A 20636-nucleotide genomic window follows, 5' to 3' on the forward strand; every position below is an offset into this window, starting at 1 on the left:
AAAACACATGCCGGCATTCCATATGCTGGATAGGTATGCCCAAGCAAAATGTTTACATGTTTCAGCCAAGCGCTGAAAAGGGTGCAGTGAAGGTGCCTGCCTGATGTCTAAAGGCAGGGAGTTCCAAAGTTTAGGTGCTGCCAAAGTAAAAATCAATTTATTACAAGTATGGAATAAATATCATGTTCTGCAGCTATGGAGTAAGGCAGCGGAACAAGTAGATTCAGCCCCAATATAGCCCTGTTTTTCAAACAAGATAGCAGAGTTGGAGTAAAGTATGGGAAATTATAAAAACTGCAGGTAAGATGTGCAATATAAGAACAACTTTGCAGATCTGCTCATCATCCATAACTGGTACAGAGGTGAGAACTGCAGGATACAAGATATACACAGTCAAGAGAAATCTATACTATATTTATATAGCTATACTTTAGCTATGCATAGGCACTGGGAGGGCAGGAGTGAAAGAGTCTCAAAGGAGGGTAAAATCAAATGAATAAAACCAGGGGGGATGAAAGAGGGGGTGTTATACCCTCCCCAGGAATTCTGGGTCCCTGACCTGTGACTGCTTCCGTGGAAATGGGTCCAAGACGCTTCCGTCCAGAGATGCCAAATAGGTTGAACTTATATTTACGAGAGGGCACCAAGCCGGAGACAATGACATCGCGGGAGTCTTTGTCCACAGGCAGTGCCTGAGCCTTGCCCTCCGCATCTCGGTACTGAATGATGAAAGAGTCAAAATCCCCGGACTGGACACTCCAAGACAGACGGACAGTTGTGCTGGTGATGTCAGAGGCTGAGAGCTCCCCCAAACTGGGCTTGGGAGGGGCTGGCTGTTCTGAAGCGGCTAGGGATAGGAAAGAGAGAGGCAGAAGCTTGAACCAACGAGGCTTTTATAAAAGCCTTTATTTTCACCTCCACATTAAGGTAAAGGTAAAGGGACCCCTGACCGTTAGGTCCAGTCGCAGACAACTCTGGGGTTGAGGTGCTCATCTCGCTTTACTGGCCGAAGGAGCCGGCGTACAGCTTCCGGGTCATATGGCCAGTATGACTAAGCCATTTCTGGCGAACCAGAGCAGTGCACGGAAATGCCGTTTACCTTCCCAACGGAGAGGTACCTATTTATCTACTTGCACTTTGACATGCTTTCGAACTGCTAGGTTGGCAGGAGCAGGGACCAAGCAACGGGAGCTCACCCCGTCGCGGGGATTCAAACTGCCAACCTTCTGATTGGCAAGTCCTAGGCTCTGTGGTTTAACCCACAGTGCCACCCTTACCTCCATGTTATCTTTTATCTAAAAAGGAACAGCCATGTTAATCTGTGGTGGCAAAAATTCCAGGCACTCATGCATGGTCCATTGGGAAAACTCCAGAAGAAACAGTAGCATAAATACATTTCTCAGGTCACAATCCACACCATATATTTAAAATGCATCTCAGGTCTCCCCACCCTCACAAAATCCTGGGTTAAATTGTGTCATTAATCAGCAGAACCACTACTCATTTTCCTTTAAAATCAATGCAGGAACATTGCAGAGTTAATTTATACATCAGGCACCAGGGGGAGTAGTGTTCTTGTTGTGCAGAAGTGTATATAAGGTAATGAAGCCGTGATCCTGGGGCTTAGAATACAACAGGTATAGCAGGGCTGCCATATGTCCAGAATTTCTCGGATAGAGCCTTTTGTGTCTGGATTTTTCACTTTTTGAAATATGGCAACCCTAAGGTATAGCATAAAAGGGACACGGGTGGTGCTGTGGTCTAAACCACAGAGCCTGGGACTTGCTGATCAGAAGGTCGGCAGTTCGAATCCCCGCGACGGGGTGAGCTCCCGTTGCTCGGTCCCAGCTCCTGCAAACCTAGCAGTTTGCAAGCACATCAAAGTGCAAGTAAATAAATAGGTACCGCTCCGACGGGAAGGTAAACGGCATTTCCGTGCGCTGCTCTGGTTCTCCAGAAGCGGCTTAGTAAAGTAAAGCTCCCTCGGCCAGTAAAGTGAGATGAGCGCCGCAACCCCAGAGTCGTTCGCAACTGGACCTAACGGTCAGGAGTCCCTTTACCTTTTAAAGGTATAGTATATGTGAAATGCTGAATAAACATTCTGCAAAGGACTGGAGCTCATTGCTAGAGAAGCTACCATGCATGCATGTCAGGTTTAATCTGCCATATCTACCTATTTATCTACTTGCACTGGCATGCTTTCAAACTGCTAGGTTGGCAGGAGCTCACCCCGTCGTGGGGATTCAAACCGCCGTCCTTCTGATCAGCAAGCCCAAGAGGCTCAGTGGTTTATATCACAGCGCCACCCGCATCCCTTTGTGGAGAAGAGAGGTCAACTAGGATAAGTGGGGGCGGACAGCCCAGGGAAGAGCCTCTCCCCAACCCAGAAGGCACATTGCATGACTTCTCTTAAAACCTTGTGCTTCAGTCTACCCTTTGTCTAAGCATCCTAACACATAAAAGTAAGGCAGTTCAGTTAGGTCATTTTTTAAAAAAATAATCCTCCAACATTTCAAAGATAAAAACAATGTATTTGTGAACACAAGCACACCCGTTCTCATATGAGAATATGAGACATGGGGGGGAGGGGAAAGGAAAATCAAATATGTCATTTTTATATGTGAAATGTAAGAGGATTTTTTTTTAATATAAAAAATGCCTGTTTGGCCAGGAAGTGAGGAGTGGGCAGCTGAATTTCTGGAGGTCAGGAAACAGAGAGCTGTGGGAATGGCAGAAATTAAAATTTAAAACACAGACTGAGAAAGTAACAGCAATGGTATAGGGTTAAATTAAGGGGGTCCTTTTCTGTGAGCGCATGCTGAGGAAAGGCATGATGCCTGCTGGGAAATACAACAGCAGGAGTTAATTTTGTTAGGGTTGAAGTCAACTAGCCAAGAGGGGAGGTCATGTGTGGGAGGGTGTTGCTTAGCAACCAAGCACAGAGGCATGATCCTCACTGAGGTAGCGCATGCTCTTACTGCTGTGTATTTCTGAGGGAGTTTTCTTCTGTATGTTTGGTTGAATGTCTCTGTGTTGTGTGCAAGGCTAGAACTACACAAGAAAGACGAAGCTTTGCTGTTCTCTTTTCATCAAATGACACACTCTTTTCATTCTTTTTTGTCAGTAAACCGTTATCAAGACTTTTCTCTCTGGGCTCCGACTGCATTATTTAAGTAACTTTGCCAACAATGCCATAGTAGACGGATCTACTGTTATTATGTCTTTCCCAGTGGCAAGCTGAAATCCAAAACAGAAAAGAATCAGCAAAGCCCACAGCTCTCAAGACGTGCTACTGGGGAGAGGGGAGAGCGATTTGTGTGTGAGAGAGACCTAGAATGAAAAGAGAAATGAGAGAAATGGTTGCTAGGTGGCCACTGAACCACCAGGGCTGACCTGTGGTGGCCTCTGTAGAGATGGGCCCGAGACGTTTGCGGCCCGAGATGCCGTAGAGGTTGAACCTGTATTTGTGGGAGGGGACCAGATCATGAAGCCGCAGCGAGCGCATGCCACCATCCACGGGCAAAGCGTGGGGATTGCCATCCGCATCCCGGTACTGGATGATAAAAGAGTCGAAATTCCCAGTCTCCACAGTCCAGGCGAGGAGGACTGATTCTGGGGTGATGTCATGGGCTGACAATTCTCCGAACTTCAGCTGAGTGAGGGCCCCAGGCTGGGTGCCTGGAACAGAGACATGAGATAGGAGATGCCGGATTAAAAATATTTTAACAGTGAAGCTGCAGAGAGAAGCTACTGGCAAATTTTGTCATTTAACACAGATATAAAGAACAAAGAAACAGCTAAAAGAAACTGAAAAGAGAGGTTACAGTTAATAGAATCATAGAATCATAGAGTTGGAAGAGACCACAAGGGCCATCGAGTCCAATCCCCTGCCAAGCAGGAAACACCATCAGAGCACTCCTGACATATGGTTGTCAAGCCTCTGCTTAAAGACCTCCAAAGAAGGAGACTCCACCACACTCCTTGGCAGCAAATTCCACTGTCGAACAGCTCTTACTGTCAGGAAGCCCTTCCTAATGTTTAGGTGGAATCTTATTTCTTGTAGTTTGGAGCCATTGCTCCGTGTCCGCTTCTCTGGAGCAGCAGAAAACAACCTTTCTCCCTCCTCTATGTGACATCCTTTTATATATTTGAACATGGCTATCATATCACCCCTTAACCTCCTCTTCTCCAGGCTAAACATACCCAGCTCCCTTAGCCATTCCTCATAAGGCATCATTTCCAGGCCTTTGACCATTTTGGTTGCCCTCCTCTGGACACGTTCCAGTTTGTCAGTGTCCTTCTTGAACTGTGGTGCCCAGAATTGGACACAGTACTCCAGGTGAGGTCTGACCAGAGCAGAATACCGTGGCACCATTACTTCCCTTGATCTAGATGCTATACTCCTATTGATGCAGCCCAAAATTGCATTGGTTTTTTTAGCTGCTGCGTCACACTTGGCTCATGTCAAGTTTGTGGTCAACCAAGACTCCTAGATCCTTTTCACATGTACTGCTCTCAAGCCAGGTGTCACCCATCTTGTATTTGTGCCTCTCATTTTTTTTGCCCAAGTGCAATACTTTACATTTCTCCCTGTTAAAATTCATCTTGTTTGTTTTGGCCCAGTTCTCTAATCTGTCAAGGTCGTTTTGAAGTGTGATCCTGTCCTCTGGGGTGTTAGCCACCCCTCCCAGTTTGGTGTCATCTGCAAATTTGATCAGGATGCCATTGAGTCCATCATCCAAGTCATTGATAAAGATGTTGAATAAGACCGGGCCCAAGACAGAACCCTGTGGCACCCCACTAGTCACTCTTCTCCAGGATGAAGAGGGACCATTGATGATCACACCTTTGGGTTCGGTCAGTCAGCCAGTTACAAATCCACTGAGTGGTAGCATAGTCAAGACCGCATTTTACCAGCTTCTTTACAAGAATATCATGGGGCACCTTGTCAAATGCCTTGCTGAAATCAGTTATTATATAGCACAGGAGCCTTCAATCTTTTCAGACCTGGAACTCACTTTTAACACACATACATGCACTTGGGGACCACTTCTTAATATATTTTTGCTACATGGCAGTAGTGCTGCTGTTGCAACCCACTTTGGATTAGGCCTCAGCCTGAAAGTGGGCCCTGACCCACCCGTTGAAGGCCAGTGACAAAGCACATCTGTTTGTCAATGTTGTTGTTTTTCAAAAACAAAGCCACACGTTTCAACTGACTTCAGCTTGGGAACAGCGTAATGGTAATGAAGTCCATCCCAAACATTGCTGCTGGCATGACTCACCTTACGGTGGACTGTGACCCAGCTGTGAGACCCAAATTATTACTTTTGCCTTTATAAGAGCTGGGTTTTTTTTTTTTTTAAAGACTATTGGGTGCCTTTGCGTGATTTGGTTGAAACTTAAAGAAGTCCAGAGGTCTTTAAAAGGTAAGGTAAAGGTACCCCTGCCTGTACGGGCCAGTCTTGACAGACTCTAGGGTTGTGCGCTCATCTCACTCTAGAGGCCGGGAGCCAGCGCTGTCCGCAGACACTTCCGGGTCACGTGGCCAACGTGACGAAGCTGCTCTGGCAAACCAGCACCAGAGCAGCACACGGAAACGCCGTTTACCTTCCCGCTATAAAGCGGTACCTATCTACTTGCCCCCTTCATGGATCACTGCCTTGCCGTGGCGAAGGGGCTTGAAGAACTCAGAGAAGCTATGAACTATGCCGAGCAGGGCACCCAAGATGAACAGGTCATAGTGGAGAGTTTTGACCAAACGTGATCCACCTGGAGGAGGAACCGGCAAGCCACTCCAGTATCCCTGCCAAGAAAACTCCATGGACAAAGACAACAGGCATATAAAAGTTATGACGCTGGAAGATGAGCCCCTCAGGTCGGAAGGCGTCCAACATGCTACTGGGGAAGAGCGGAGGGCAAGTACAAGTAGATCCAGAGCTGATGAAGCGGCTGGGCCAAAGCCGAAAGGACGCTCAGTTGCGGATATGCCTGGAAGCGAAAGGAAAGTCCAATGCTGTAAAGAAAAATATTGCATAGGAACCTGGAATGTAAGAACCATGAACATGGGTAAGTTGGAGGTGGTCAAAAATGAGATGGCAAGAATAAATATTGACATCCTGGGCATCAGTGAACTAAAATGGACGGGAATGGGTGAATTCAGTTCGGATGACCATCATATCTACTACTGTGGGCAAGAAACCCGTAAAAGAAATGGAGTGGCCCTCATAGTCAACAAAAGAGTGGCAAAAGCTGTACTGGGATGCAATCTCAAAAATGATAGAATGATCTCGATACGAATCCAAGGCAGACCTTTTAACATCACAGTAATCCAAGTTTATGCACCAACTACTGGTGCTGAAAAAACTGAAATTGACCAATTCTATGAAGACTTACAACACCTTATAGAAGTGACACCAAAGAAGGATGTTCTTCTCATTATAGGGGATTGGAATGCTAAAGTAGGGAGTCAAGAGATAAAAGGAACAACTGGCAAGTTTGGCCTTGGAGATCAAAACGAAGCAGGGCAAAGGCTAATAGAGTTCTGTCAAGAGAACAAGCTGGTCATCACAAACACGCTTTTCCAACAACACAAGAGACGACTCTACACATGGACATCACCAGATGGGCAGCATCGAAATCAGATTGATTATATTCTCTGCAGCCAAAGATGGAGAAGCTCTATACAGTCAGCAAAAACAAGACCTGGAGCTGACTGTGGCTCAGATCATCAGCTTCTTATAGCAAAATTCAAGCTTAAACTGAAGAAAGTAGGAAAAACCACTGGGCCGGTAAGATACAATCTAAGTCAAATCCCTTATGAATACACAGTGGACGTGAGGAACAGGTTTAAGGATTTAGATTTGGTGGACAGAGTGCCTGAAGAACTATGGATGGAGGCTCGTAACATTATACAGGAGGCAGCAACGAAAACCATCCCAATGAAAAGGAAATGCAAGAAAGCAAAGTGGCTGTCCAATGAGGCCTTACAAATAGCGGGGGAGAGAAGGCAAGCAAAATGCAAGGGAGATCGTGAAACATACAGGAAATTGAATGCAGATTTCCAAAGAATAGCAAGGAGAGACAAGAAGACCTTCTTAAACAAGCAATGCAAAGAAATAGAGGAAAGCAATAGAATGGGAAGAACCAGAGATCTGTTCAAGAAAATTGGAGATATGAAAGGAACATTTCGTACAAAGATTTCCATAATAAAGGACAAAAGTGGAAAGGACCTAACAGAAGCAGAAGACATCAAGAAGAGGTGGCAAGAATACACAGAGGAATTATACCAGAAAGAAACGGATGTCTCATATACCCCAGGTAGTGTGGTTGCTGACCTTGAGCCAGACATCCTGGAGAGTGAAGTCAAATGGGCCTTAGAAAGCACTGCAAATAACAAGGCCAGTGGAAGTGATGGTATTCCAGCTGAACTATTTAAAATTTTAAAAGATGATGCTGTTAAGGTGCTACACTCAATATGCCAGCAAGTTTGGAAAACTCAGCAGTGGCCAGAAGATTGGAGAAGATCAGTCTACATCCCAATCCCAAAGAAGGGCAGTGCCAAAGAATGCTCCAACTATCGCACAATTGCACTAATTTCTCACGCTAGCAAGGTTATGCTTAAAATTCTACAAGGAAGGCTCAAGCAGTATGTGGACCGAGAACTCCCAGAAGTGCAAGCTGGATTTAGAAGAGGCAGAGGAACCAGAGACCAAATTGCAAACATGCGCTGGATTATGGAGAAAGCTAGAGAGTTCCAGAAAGACATTTACTTCTGCTTCATTGACTATGCAAAAGCCTTTGACTGTGTCGACCATGGCAAACTATGGCAAGTTCTTAAAGAAATGGGAGTGCCTGATCACCTCATCTGTCTCCTGAGAAATCTCTATGTGGGACAAGAAGCTACAGTTAGAACTGGATATGGAACAACTGACTGGTTCAAAATTGGGAAAGGAGTACGACAAGGCTGCATTTTGTCTCCCTGCTTATTTAACTTATATGCAGAATTCATCATGCGAAAGGCTGGGCTGGATGAATCCCTAGCCGGAATTAAGATTGCCGGAAGAAATATCAACAACCTCAGATATGCAGATGACACAACCTTGATGGCAGAAAGTGAGGAGGAATTAAAGAACCTTTTATTGAGGGTGAAAGAGGAGAGTGCAAAATATGGTCTGAAGCTCAACATCAAAAAAACGAAGATCATGGCTACTGGTCCCATCACCTCCTGGCAAATAGAAGGGGAAGAAATGGAGGCAGTGAGAGATTTTACTTTCTTGGGCTCCATGATCACTGCAGATGGTGACAGCAGCCACGAAATTAAAAGACGCCTGCTTCTTGGGAGAAGGGCAATGACAGGCCTAGACAGCATCTTGAGAAGTAGAGACATCACCTTGCCAACAAAGGTCCGTATAGTTAAAGCTATGGTTTTCCCAGTAGTGATGTATGGAAGTGAGAGCTGGACCATAAAGAAGGCTGATCGCCGAAGAATTGATGCTTTTGAATTATGGTGCTGGAGGAGACTCTTGAGAGTCCCATGGACTGCAAGAAGATCAAACCTCTCCATTCTGAAGGAAATCAGCCCTGAGTGCTCACTGGAAGGACAGATTGTGAAGCTGAGGCTCCAGTACTTTGGCCACCTCATGAGAAGAGAAGACTCCCTGGAGAAGACCCTGATGTTGGGAAAGATGGAGGGCACAAGGAGAAGGGGGCGACAGAGGACGAGATGGTTGGATAGTGTTTTCGAGGTTACCAGCATGAGTCTGACCAAGCTGCGGGGGGCAGTGGAGGACAGGAGTGCCTGGCGTTCTCTGGTCCATGGGGTCACGAAGAGTCGGACACGACTAAACGACTAAACAACAACAACATCTACTTGCACTTAAGGGTGCTTTTGAACTGCTAGGTGGGCAGGAGCTGGGACCGAACGACGGGAGCTCACCCCACCACGGGGATTCGAACCGCCAACCATGTGATCGGCAAGTCCTAGACGCTGAGGTTTTACCCACAGCGCCACCCGCGTCCCTTTAAAGCCCTCTGCAATTCTCCTTGTAATTTGAGCAGCGGCAGTTATTGTTCAAACAAGGAGATATTCCCACATTGGTAGCTGGCCTCCAATACTCACTGCCGTGAATTGGGACATACTGGGAAGTGATGGAACAGGCCCAAATATGGTAACACGAACAGGGAAAGCAGTTCAGGGATACGTATTTCTTTATAGAGAAGCCTTGGAGGGTTAACATCCCCTCATGCGCCATGAGGGCCTCTCAGGAGGACAACCCTCTGAGGAGTTGGGTCTTTCTCAGAGTGCCCCTAGGGCCTGAGGCGCTTGACCAAGGAGGGAGGGAAAACAGGAGATTGGGGGATCAAGCTGTGGCCTGTCCCCAAAAGTCAAGCAAGATGGGCAGGAGAAAGGAGCAGGAACACTTTCTCCCAGCAATGCTAAGAAACGATGCAGAGCTGGGAAGAGCCTGGAGCCAGTCAAGGGTATCTGCAGGAATGTTTCTAGTGGCAGGAGGGTGGGGAAAGTTAGGAGGGGAGCAGGCTTACTTCTCACACAAAAAATGAGAATTTTGCCTCATGTCTCAAATGCTTGTAGAACTTTCTCTCTTTAATGAAATGCGGGAATCTGGGGATTATGGTTTATCAGGGTCTAAGAGCACAGTGAGGACCCGAGGAGCCTGCATGTGGGAGATCCTTTGTAGCACAGACTGAGGCCTAATTGCCTCTGAGGTCATGGACGCTATACAGACGACCAGTGCTTTTTTCTGGGTGTGTGTGTGTGCAGGGGATGCATACCCCTAAACATTTTGTGAATCTAAGTTTGGCCTCATTGAGGGGCAGTATTTCAATATGAGTAGGAAAATGAGAGTACCCCTAAACATTTTTTTAAAGAAAAAAAGCACTGCAGATGACTCTCCATTTACAGGAGGGTTTCGTTCTGGGGATAGTGCATAAAGCCAAAATTGCATTTAGTCAAAGTGCATGGGCAGGTGAGATTGCCAAAGTCCCCCCCCCCCCCCCCGGCGACACCTTAATTTTTTTAAATTTTTTTTTGCCAAGCGCATAAAGCTGAATGTGTACAAGTAAAATGTGTGCACATTGCGAGTTACTCAGGCCATGGGGGCAAGGCAGGTTTCACTGAAAAGAAATGATCTCCACACCGCAAACTGGCACGTGTCAGGGACAAGGGTTTGGGCCTAGCTGACGTATTAGTTTTCTACATGGAGGAATCGAATCTTGAGGGAGTTTTCCATCCTGCGAGTCTCCCACTCATATACCCATTGCGGACTCAGGTGGGGCAGCTGGAGCAAAGCCAAGGCCTTTGGTCTAAACAGGCGTTTGTTGCTGTGCCCCCTGGGAGAGCGTGCCTAGCCGGTTCCTGACAGGCTGGTGCTTGGAGTGCACCTCGTGGCAAATGGCACCAACAAGAACAGGCAGTATTTCCTCTTCCCTCTTCACTTTAAACAGCTCTCTGAGTGAACGGGGTCTGAAAAAGAGACTGAGCGAGCGCACTTAGGACTGCCAGGCTGTGGAGCAAGGAGAACCCGGTTCAGGTCCCTGATCAGCAGGCTGATCCCTTATCTTTCAGCCTAGCCCACCTTGGAAGGATAAAAGCAAGGAAGGAGGAACTGTGCAGACCGTCTAGAGCTGCTTGGAGGAAGGCTGGGATATAAATACAGTTAATAGTACAGTACAGGGATTTAGCAGGAAAGAATAGTTTGTTGAGCTGAAGTCACAATTCATGTGAGAGGCAGGTTTCTTTCTTTTTTGAATTATGTTTCTCATAATGCAGCTGCCACCAGTCCGCTAAGGAAAGAAAGTGTGTGTTGTGTGTGTGTCGAGAACCATAGCTTCCAAACCAAGAACCCCTGCCCCCCCCCCAGCGAAGGTGCCATCTTCTGACCTGTGACAGCATCTGTGGAAATGGGACCGAGACGCTTGTGTCCGTAAATGCCATAAAGGTTGAACTTATATCGGTGAGAAGGAGCCAGGTTGGGGACGGTGACGTCACGGGAATCACCGTTTAGGGGCAGCACCTGGGGCTTGCCCTCTCTGTCTTTGTACTGGACAAGGAAAGAGTCGAAGTTGCCCGCAGGGACGCTCCAAGAGAGGCTGACGGAGTCGCTGGTGGTCTTGGACACAGAGAGATCTCCGAGCCTGGGCTGAGTTTCCTCGCTTGGTGCTGGTTCTGGGGCTAGAGGGGGGAAAGAAGGGTGCGGAGCAGAAAACGAAGAGGTTCTTGTCACAAGCTGAAAACTTAAAGTGCTGTTAATTTTTTTAAAAAAACAAGAATTGTCAAGATATCTCAACCGGGAGAAACACAATGGAGAATGTCAACCTGCTGGACTGAAATCAGGAGAGGAAGCTGGTGAGTGGAGATGGATTTGAACCATAATTTTTTTTGGGGGGGGGGTAAGGTGATTGGTGCCCCCTTTAATAACTGTGCATTGGACCAAATACTGTATTTTTCCGTGTATAAGACTATATTTCCCCCTATTTTTTCAAGTTTAAAATTGGGGGTTGTGTTATACACAGGGGCATGTTATACACGGAAAAATATGGTAATTCCAAAGGTATGCTTGGGTTCCATATAAACTTATCAGTGGTTCTTCGGTTTGGGCCCCATCCGGACACCCCTTTTTATTGCACATTCACGATTTGCTCTCTTGATGTGGATGTGAGCAATCAGAGCTTTCAACACTTCTTGTGCCTGCAAAAGTTTTTGGAGATACCACACTGACTCATTTCTGATCAGTGCATATCCTGCTAAATATCCTAGCTTTTAAATGTTCTGGTTTATTTTTCAAAATCTCCTTGAGAGTTTCAACAATAGAGCATGTCAACGCTCCACCTGCTGCAAAATGCTGCACCTAGACTGTTGATGGACACAGAATATCACCGGCACATAACTTTGATACTCAAGAGCTCCCACTGGCTGCACATATGCCACCAAGCCAGGTTCAATGTTCTTGCATTAATTTACAATTTCCTTAACATCTTTGTTCCATGATACCACAGGGACTACTTAATCCCCTATATTCCTGCCCAATCACTGAAGCCTTTGGTGAGTCACCACTAGAGGTCCCCCGCAGCTCGGATTCAAGGCTCATATCCACCAGGAGCTGTGCATTCTGTATTATGGGCTCAAAATCAGTGGAACCCCCTTCCACTTGATGTCAAGCAAGCCCTCTTGAACTTCCAGTGCCTGCTGAAGGGTTTTTTTTAATGGACTTCTCATTTTGTAGTTTTAACTCATCCTTATTGAGTGCCGAGGGCCTTCTGGCGGTTCCCTCACTGCGAGAAACCAAGTTACAGGGAACCAGGCAGAGGGCCTTCTCGGTAGTGGCACCCGCCCTGTGGAACGCCCTCCCACCAGATGTCAAAGAGAAGAACAACTACCAGACTTTTAGAAGACATCTGAAGGCAGCCCTGTTTAGGGAAACTTTTAATGTTTAACAGACCACTGTATTTTAATACTTTGTTGGAAGCTGCCCAGAGTGGCTGGGGAAACCCAGCCGGATGGGTGGGGTATAAATAATAAATTATTATTATTATTATTATTATTATTATTATTATTATTATCATCATTATCATTATTACACCAAATTTCTTGCATAGTTAATTATAATTTAGCGGTATTTAATTGTCTGCATGAATGAATGAATGAAAATGGAAACCCTGGAGACCCTTCTCTGAAGACTGTTGTTTTGAAAACCACAGCCTTAGACCAAGGTGCCCATCTGACCTCTTTGCTACACTTCAAACCTGGGAAAAGGTTTCCTTTCACATTCCTTTCCTGCACCTGTTAGGGATGCAGGGGCTCTGTCATTTAAAACACCAACAACTCATAGAGGGGGAGCTTTTATGAATACAGTGTTGATGTGGCCAAAGTCAAAGGCATCCAGGGAGCTACGAACAAGCCTCTGCTGACCTGTGACAGCATCAGTCGAGACAGGCCCAAGGCGCTTAGAGCCAGAGACTCCGAAGATGTTGAATTTGTATCTCTGCGACGGCATGAGGTTGTAGAGGTGGAGGGAGCGCATGGTGCCGTCCACAGGTAACACCTGCAGCTTCCCCGCAGCATCCTTGTACTGGATGAGGAAAGAGTCAAAGCTACCTTCCTGGATGTTCCAGGAGAGCAGAAGAGAGTCTGGGGTGACCTCAGAGACTGTGGCGTCTCCAAGGCTGGGCTGAACTCTTTGGCCTGCAGCTTCTTCGGGCTTCTTTTCCTCCTCACCTGGCGGAGTTGTTTCTGGAGCTATAAGAAGACAGAGGAAGATGGTGGAGGAAGTTGGGATACAGCTTCTAGGAAGGAAAACGACCTTGAGGTTGGGATGGTTTTTTGGTGGAGGCCTCTACCTTTAGCTCCCCTCATGCTTGAGACACAATGAGCAGAGAAGAGAAATTTCCACATGCACAATTCATGCAAATCGTGCCTACCATATGCATCTATTTTTATATGAGGTCACCCATGTTTTGTCCTGTACGATATCCCACTGGGAGTGACAGAACATCATCAAGTGCCATTGCTTCTGTGCCCATCCAAAACCACATTATGAAATTTTCATGCATTCTGTGGATCCGAACCCTATCAGGAGAGGGGAATGAGCAGATGATGAGGAAAGAAAGAAAGACGTGCAGTGATCCGTCCACAGATGGTTTCAGAAACTATCAGTTGACCTAGAACCTATTAAAGAGGAAAAGCTGAGTTAAGGAATAGGGAGGGTGAAATCATTAGTATTCCCCAGCACCCCAATTTCTCCAGGAGTTGCTGCTGACCTGCTGTCACAGCATTGGCAGAGTTGGGTCCAAAACGCTGGTTTCCATAGATGCCATAGAGATTGAACCTGTATTTGTGAGAGGGGGCCAGGTTGGAGACAATGACCTCGCGGGAACCCCCTCCTACAGGAAGTGCCTGGGGTCTTCCCTCTGCGTCCTTGTACTGGACAGAGAAAGAATCAAAGCTTCCTTCGGGGACGCTCCATGAGAGACGGGCAGCGTTACTGGTGACCTCCGAGACCAAGAGCTGTCCCAGGCGAGGTTCCACCTTTCCTTCCACCGCTTGCACATCAGGATCTGTGGCTAGAGTTAAAACGAAGATGGTGAGGGAGAGAATGCTGCTGGGGTATCTTCGCAAGGGATGTTTCTCGCCTTCTACAGGTCTCTCCAGCTTTAGGAAGAGGAGAGGCGGGAAAGCATGCTAGCACAATAGACAGGGAAATTTGGGAAACTGTGACATGCATTTGGAAACTTCCCACATCTACATGCAAGCTGCCAGGAATTTCTAGGGCTAGATATGGCGTGTCTGTATGCTGCACAGTGAAGAAGAAGAAGACTTTGGGTTTGATATCCCGCTTTATCACTACCCGAAGGAGTCTCAAGGAGTCTCAAAGCGGCCAACATTCTCCTTTCCCTTCCTCTTTGAGGTGAGTGGGGGTGAGAGACTTCAAAGAAGTGTGACTAGCCCAAGGTCACCTAGCAGCTGCAAGTGGAGGAGCGGAGACGCGAATCTGGTTCACCAGATTACTAGTCTACCGCTCTTAACCACTACACCACACTGGCTCTTGATAGTGATCTATCAAGGCTTCATGCTAGTGTGTTCCTTGCAAAATGAAGTTGTCAAGGCTTGGCCAACGGCACCAGAGTGGGGTGAGAGAGGAGCCAGACATCAGAGGGGCAAGCCAGAAATGGTGGTGTCTGGTGTCTGTTGGGTTTGGTGGTGTGTAAGGCAGGAGGCCAACAGTAGGTGGAGCCAGAGCCAATGACAAGCCAAGCCAACGAATTCTAGATTTATTCTGATCCTTCTTCCTGCCCTGTGAGACAAGACCAATGCAACAGCTAAGGAGGAGGAGAAAGCTGACAGCTTGTGCCAACGTGTGGGGTGGTTGTAAGAAGGCAGACAGGTGGGGGTAGCTGAGGACAGGCGGAGTCCAGTGGGGCAGTGGCTTGTTTGCCCTATAAGGGGAGGAACAAGCAGGAAAGAAAGAAAGACAGCAGGACAGGCACTGATCCTCCCCGAGGGTTTTAGGGACCTAATAAAATGTAATAATGTGGAAAAGATCAGTTAGAGTGAGGAGGTGAAATCATTAGTACACAGCCCCCTCAATTTCTCCCGGAGGTGCTGCTGACCTGTCATCTCAGCAGTGGCAGATATGGGTCCCAAACGCTGGTTTCCAGAGATACCATAGAGATAGAACTTGTATTTGTGAGAGGGGACCAGGTTGGAGACAATGACCTCACGGGAGCCCCCTCTTACAGGAAGCGCCTGTGGCTTTCCCTCTGCGTCTCTGTACTGGACAGAGAAAGAATCAAAGCTTCCTTCGGGGACGCTCCATGAGAGACGGGCAGCGTTGCTGGTGACCTCCGAGACCGAGAGCTGGCCCAAGCGGGGTTCCCTTCCGGTAGAGTCCTCTGCATCCACCTCGTCTCTCTTTAGCTGTGTTGCTGTGAGAATTAAAACAGAAATGGCAAGTGAGGGACCGATGCTGGGATAACATTGTAGTGGGCATTGGCCTTCAGATATTCTACCAGAGGAAGAGTGTATACTACACATAGTAAAGGTAAAGGGACCCCTGACCATTAGGTCCAGTCGTGGCCGACTCTGGGGTTGCGGCGCTCATCTCGCTTTATTGGCCAAGGGAGCTGGCATTTGTCCTCAGACAGCTTCTGGGTCATGTGGCCAGCATGACAAAGCTGCTTCTGGCGAAACCAGAACAGCGCACGGGAATGGCGTTTACCTTCCCGCCGGAGCAGTACCTATTTATCTACTTGCAGTTTGACGTGCTTTTGAACTGCTAGGTTGGCAGGAGCTGGGACCGAGCAACGGGAGCTCACCCCGTTGCGGGGATTCGAACCGCCGACCTTCTGATTGGCAAGCCCTAGGCTCTGTGGTTTAACCCACAGCGCCACCCGCATCCCTTTACCCTTTAAAAAGAAATAAATACATTTCAGAGGGACAGAGGCTGCCTCAGAACAAGTACTTTTAAATTTCTGTACTTTTCTGAGATTTTAAAAGATTTTTGCTTTAAAATCCATACAGGAATGGGGGTGGGATGGACTCAATCCTGCTCCCATTCAGAACTGTGATGGACCAGACTTTAATGGGCCCATCCATCCCCAATGAGACTGCTGGCCCTCTTGTGATTAGAATGGTATAATTATAGCTGTAATGTGCTGCATCTTGTATGCTTGGATATGGTATTGATTCAATTGTTTTGTTTTAAAGTGTGTTTTTAATTTGTTCATCGCCCACAGAAAGAATGCTGCGGCATGGGACCGTAAATTAGGATTTCATGCCACAGTATACTTTCTGTGCTCAATGAACAAATTTAAAACACAATTTATACTTTAAAACACACAGTATACTTTCTTTGTCACCATCTTGCCAGACAGAAGGCCTGATGCAAGGAAAGATGGACTTTCCTGCCGGTTCGTTTTCTGAAAAAGAGATCGGCAACCAAAGCAGCAAGAAAGGGAAAGCAGAGGGAGGAAACAGGACTGGAGAAAACAGCTGTCTTGAAATTACAGAGAGAATGGCATCCATTTTTAGATCCTCTGCTGACCTGTGACAACAATGACTGAGATTGGGCCAAAGCGCCTCCGTCCAGACAAGCCAAAGAGGTTGAACTTATATCTGTAGGAAGGCACCAAGTAGTAAATCACAACAGAGTTGGTCTCCTTATCTACAGGCAGTGCCTGTGGTTTATTGTCAGCATCCTTGTACTGGACCAGGAAGGAGTCAAAGATCCCAGAGGGGACATCCCAAGAGAGGCGGACAGAGTCGCTGGTAACGTCAGAAGCAGAGAGCTGCCCAAAGTCAGACCCTGGAGGTGGCGTTCCTCTTTCCCCCCTCTCCGTCACTGGTGTCAACGGAGCTGTAAAAAAAAAAAGTCAACAGTAGATGTTGGTGGAGCACCCTTTCCATGATCAACAAACTTCTGGCTGTGAGGTGTGCAAAATTGTACAGTATATTGCACTTCTGGAAGAGGAAAATACTTAGACAGGCATAGTTTTATTGATCCTGGTTGCAGGGTTTTTAAATAACTTGGAATACTATGTGAGGCTCTGGTCACCTCAAAAAGAGCATTGTAAAGTGGGGGATTGAGCGAATTCATTTCTTTAAGAAGTATATAACATCCTCATGAAAATTCATTGCATCTTACTGCAAAATTCTCTTCATATACACATTTTTGCAAGTGCAATTTCACCTAACACAATGCAATTATTGTGTGGTATTTTCACCACACAATATGTGAAATTTTATCCACACTTTACTCCTGTATATGCACTATTGTACACACTGCTTGGCTTTAAAATCCATAGGTAAAGGTAAAGGGACCCTGACCATTAGGTCGAGTCGTGACCGACTCTGGGGTTGCGGCGCTCATCTCGCTTTATTGGCCGAGGGAGCTGGCGTACAGCTTCCGGGTCATGTGGCCAGCATGACGAAGCTGCTTCTGGTGAACCAGAGCAGCGCAGGGAAACACTGTTTACCTTCCCGCCGGAGCGGTACCTATTTATCTACTTGCACTTTGACATGCTTTAGAACTTCTAGGTTGGCAGGAGCAGGGACAGAGCAAGAGGAGCTCACCCCGTCGCCGGGATTTGAACCACCGACCTTCTGATCGGCAAGTCCTAGGCTCTGTGGTTTAACCCACAGCGCCACCTGCGTCCCTCTTTAAAATCCATAGAAGTGTGAATTTTGAGGGTTGGCTATGTTTTGGCTTGCATGTTGTTTTGGGAAATGTGATTTTGGTAGTTTCACTTCAGAATGCAAACTGAATGGACTTTCTCCCCGATCCCATATCTAATGGAAAACAGTGTAAATCCTCCAGCAGAGCAGTGAACAGCCAATTCGCTTTTGTCACATCCACAGCATACATTTAAAGCACTTACTAGACCACTTTAGCAGTCATGGAGAATCCTGCGGACTTTGTTCGTTAAGAGTGCTGACCTCGCAGAGCTAGAGTCCTCAGACCCTTAAACTACAGTTCCCAGGGTGATAGTGCTTGAAGTGTATGCCGTGGATGTGACTTTTCTCTCTAGGAGTTGGGCAAGAAGGGCCTTGTGTGTGCACTGCTGACCTGTGGAGGCATCAGTGGATACAGGGCCAAGCCGCTCGCCACCAGAGAGTCCATAAAGGTCAAATCGGTATCGCTGGGAAGGAGACAGGTCAGAGACTGTGACCTCACGGGAACCACCGTCCACAGGCATGGTCTGCAGCTCGTCCTCTCCATCTTCGTACTGAACAAGGAAGGAGTCAAAATTCCCAGTTGGGACACTCCAGGAAAGACGGATTGAATTGCTGTTAGCTTCTGAGACTGAGAGCTGCCCCAAGCTAGGCTCACTCTCTCCATCATCTTCGTTCTCTTCTCCCTCCTTGTTGTCCTCCTCGGCTTCAGCTAGAACAAAAAATGGGGAGTGGGAATGGGGGTAAAGGTCCCGCCATTCTGAGAAATGAACCACCAGGATCATTTTGCTATCAAGTACGGGGAGGGAAAGCATGAACAGACTAACACATCCTGATGGGAGAAAAATCCTGCAAGATAACAGAAAGGCAAATAGGGGAGCGAATGTGCATTTGTGGCAGAGTTCCTTCAACACAGCTGCTTATAACGCCGTTCATTATAGGAGGGAGGAAATGGGAAATTAGGGAATAAGAAAAAGGAGAGAACGAGTTTCAGGCTGCGTGCACACTCCAATTTACTCTGCATCTCGAGTCCTCCTGCCGCTGGTTTGGGTAGAGAGATACACATGAAGCGAGCCTTGATCCATATCTATCCTATATCTTTCCTGTCATTGCTTAGGAAATACAGGTACTGCATTTCCCCCCAAGCCAGCTTTAATCCATACTGAGAAATAGAACAGCACAGCTTCATTGTAAATCAGTAATTGTGTGCACAACCATAGTCCAATAGTTTGCCTGTATACCGAATTGGTTGAGTAGCAGGAGGTAAAGGTAAAGGGACCCCTGACCATTAGGTCCAGTCGTGGCCGACTCTGGGGTTGCGGCGCTCATCTCGCTCTATAGGCCAAGGGAGCCGGCGTTTGTCCGCAGACAGCTTCCGGGTCATGTGACCACCATGAGAAAGCTGCTTCTGGCGAAACCAGAACAGCGCACAGAAACGCTGTTTACTTTCCCACCGGAGTGGTACCTATTTATCTACTTGGACTTTGATGTGCTTTCGAACTGCTAGGTTGGCAGGAGCAGGGACCGAGCAATGGGAGCTCACCCTGTCGTGGGGATTTGAACAGCCGACCTTCTGATCAGCCAACCCGCGTCCCCTAGAATTGTTCAGAGAGCTTCAAACAAAAAGAGATTGGGAAGAGCTCCGAAAGGACCTCTCCAAACTGAATGAACGGGCAGTAAAGTGGCAAGAGCAATTTAGCGTAAGCCAGTATAAAGTACTGGATGTCAGGGCAAAAAAATAATAAAATCTTGATTTCACATATACACTCGTGGGGACTGAACTGGCATTGACAGGCCAGGAACGAGACCTTGGGAACATAGTGGATAGCTTGATGAAGATGTCGACCCCGTGTGTGGCAGCTGTGGGAAAAGGCAAATTGTGAATGGAAGCGGGATGATGCAGACACAGCTTAGAAGGCGAGAGGATGTCACTGAGAGAATTTGTGTCCTTCTTTCTGCCCCTAAAACAGGAAAAGAGAGAGAATACTTCTGCTGACCTGTGGTGGCCTCAGAGGAAATAGGGCCCAGGCGCCTGCGGCCAACGACCCCGTAGAGATTGAACTTGTATCTGTGGGAAGGAACCAAGTTGGGGACAGTGACCTCGCGAGCAACTCCCTCCACGGTCAGCGCCTGGGGTTTGCCCTCTGCATCCTTGTACTGGATCAGGAAGGAGTCGAAGTCCCCAGTGGGGACAGTCCAGGAGAGAAGAGCAGAATTGCTGGTGACCTCTGAGACAGTGAGCTCTTGTAGGCTGGGCTTTGCTGGGCCTTCGCCAGACACTGCAGCTGCTGAGGCCAAGAGATTAAAAACAAACAGGAATTAAATCTAGTACAGTGGTACCTCAGGTTAAGAGCTTAATTCTTTCTGGAAGTACGTTCTTAAGCTGAAACTGTTCTTAACCTGAAGCATCACTTTACGCCTCCCACTGTCGCCGCGTGATTTCTGTTCTCATCCTGAAGCAAAGTTGTTAACTCGAGGTACTATTTCTGGTTAGTGGAGTCTGTAACCTGAAGCGCCTGTAACCTGAAGGGTCTGTAACCCGAGGTACCACTGTATGCTGGGTTCAGAGGCAAATAAATTAGGCTCGAAGCTCAGAGTGCCGAGTTCAAATTCTATCACTGCCAGGGATTTTCATAATTGACATGTAAGAAACACAGCTGAGGCTGCAAGTCGGTGCTATCTAGAGCCTTAAACTGCTTTAGGTGTCGCTCCCTCCTCTTGAGGAACTTAGCTTCACAAATTCGCCTCCACAGGAGGAAAAACAGTTAACTTCCCCTTGTTAACTTCCTGCTCAAAATCTCACACATAGAATGAAACTCCACCCAAACTGCTTCTTCAGGGCCAGCACCAGGAGTCAGGGCAAACTCCGTCGGCTGACACCCCTGCCCTCCCCGTCAGCAGCACTGGCCTGCTTCACCCCCTCCTTTCCCCAGTGGTGCCATGCTCA

The 20636-nt window shown here is 47.3% G+C and overlaps 1 protein-coding gene across 19 annotated transcripts in view; it reads right to left on the minus strand.

The window, feature by feature from the left end:
- The window catches only part of TNXB (tenascin XB), a 126147-nt gene that overhangs the window by 19799 nt on the left and 85712 nt on the right, over positions 1–20636 (minus strand). For 15 of the 19 annotated variants that reach the window (XM_079957396.1, XM_079957395.1, XM_079957397.1 and 12 more), the window contains 9 exons: positions 19687–19977; positions 18084–18401; positions 16563–16874; positions 15130–15444; positions 13780–14082; positions 12932–13258; positions 10904–11194; positions 3394–3678; positions 560–847 (listed from right to left, as the gene is read on the minus strand). In XM_079957396.1, coding sequence (XP_079813522.1) covers positions 560–847; positions 3394–3678; positions 10904–11194; positions 12932–13258; positions 13780–14082; positions 15130–15444; positions 16563–16874; positions 18084–18401; positions 19687–19977 — 2730 coding nt within the window. The remainder of the gene's footprint in view (positions 1–559; positions 848–3393; positions 3679–10903; positions 11195–12931; positions 13259–13779; positions 14083–15129; positions 15445–16562; positions 16875–18083; positions 18402–19686; positions 19978–20636) is intronic. The other 4 variants (XM_079957394.1, XM_079957400.1, XM_079957385.1 and 1 more) reach the window with 4 other exon arrangements.

The sequence above is a fragment of the Podarcis cretensis genome (assembly GCF_951804945.1).
Source record: "Podarcis cretensis genome assembly, chromosome: 2".
Lineage (NCBI taxonomy): Eukaryota > Metazoa > Chordata > Lepidosauria > Squamata > Lacertidae > Podarcis > Podarcis cretensis.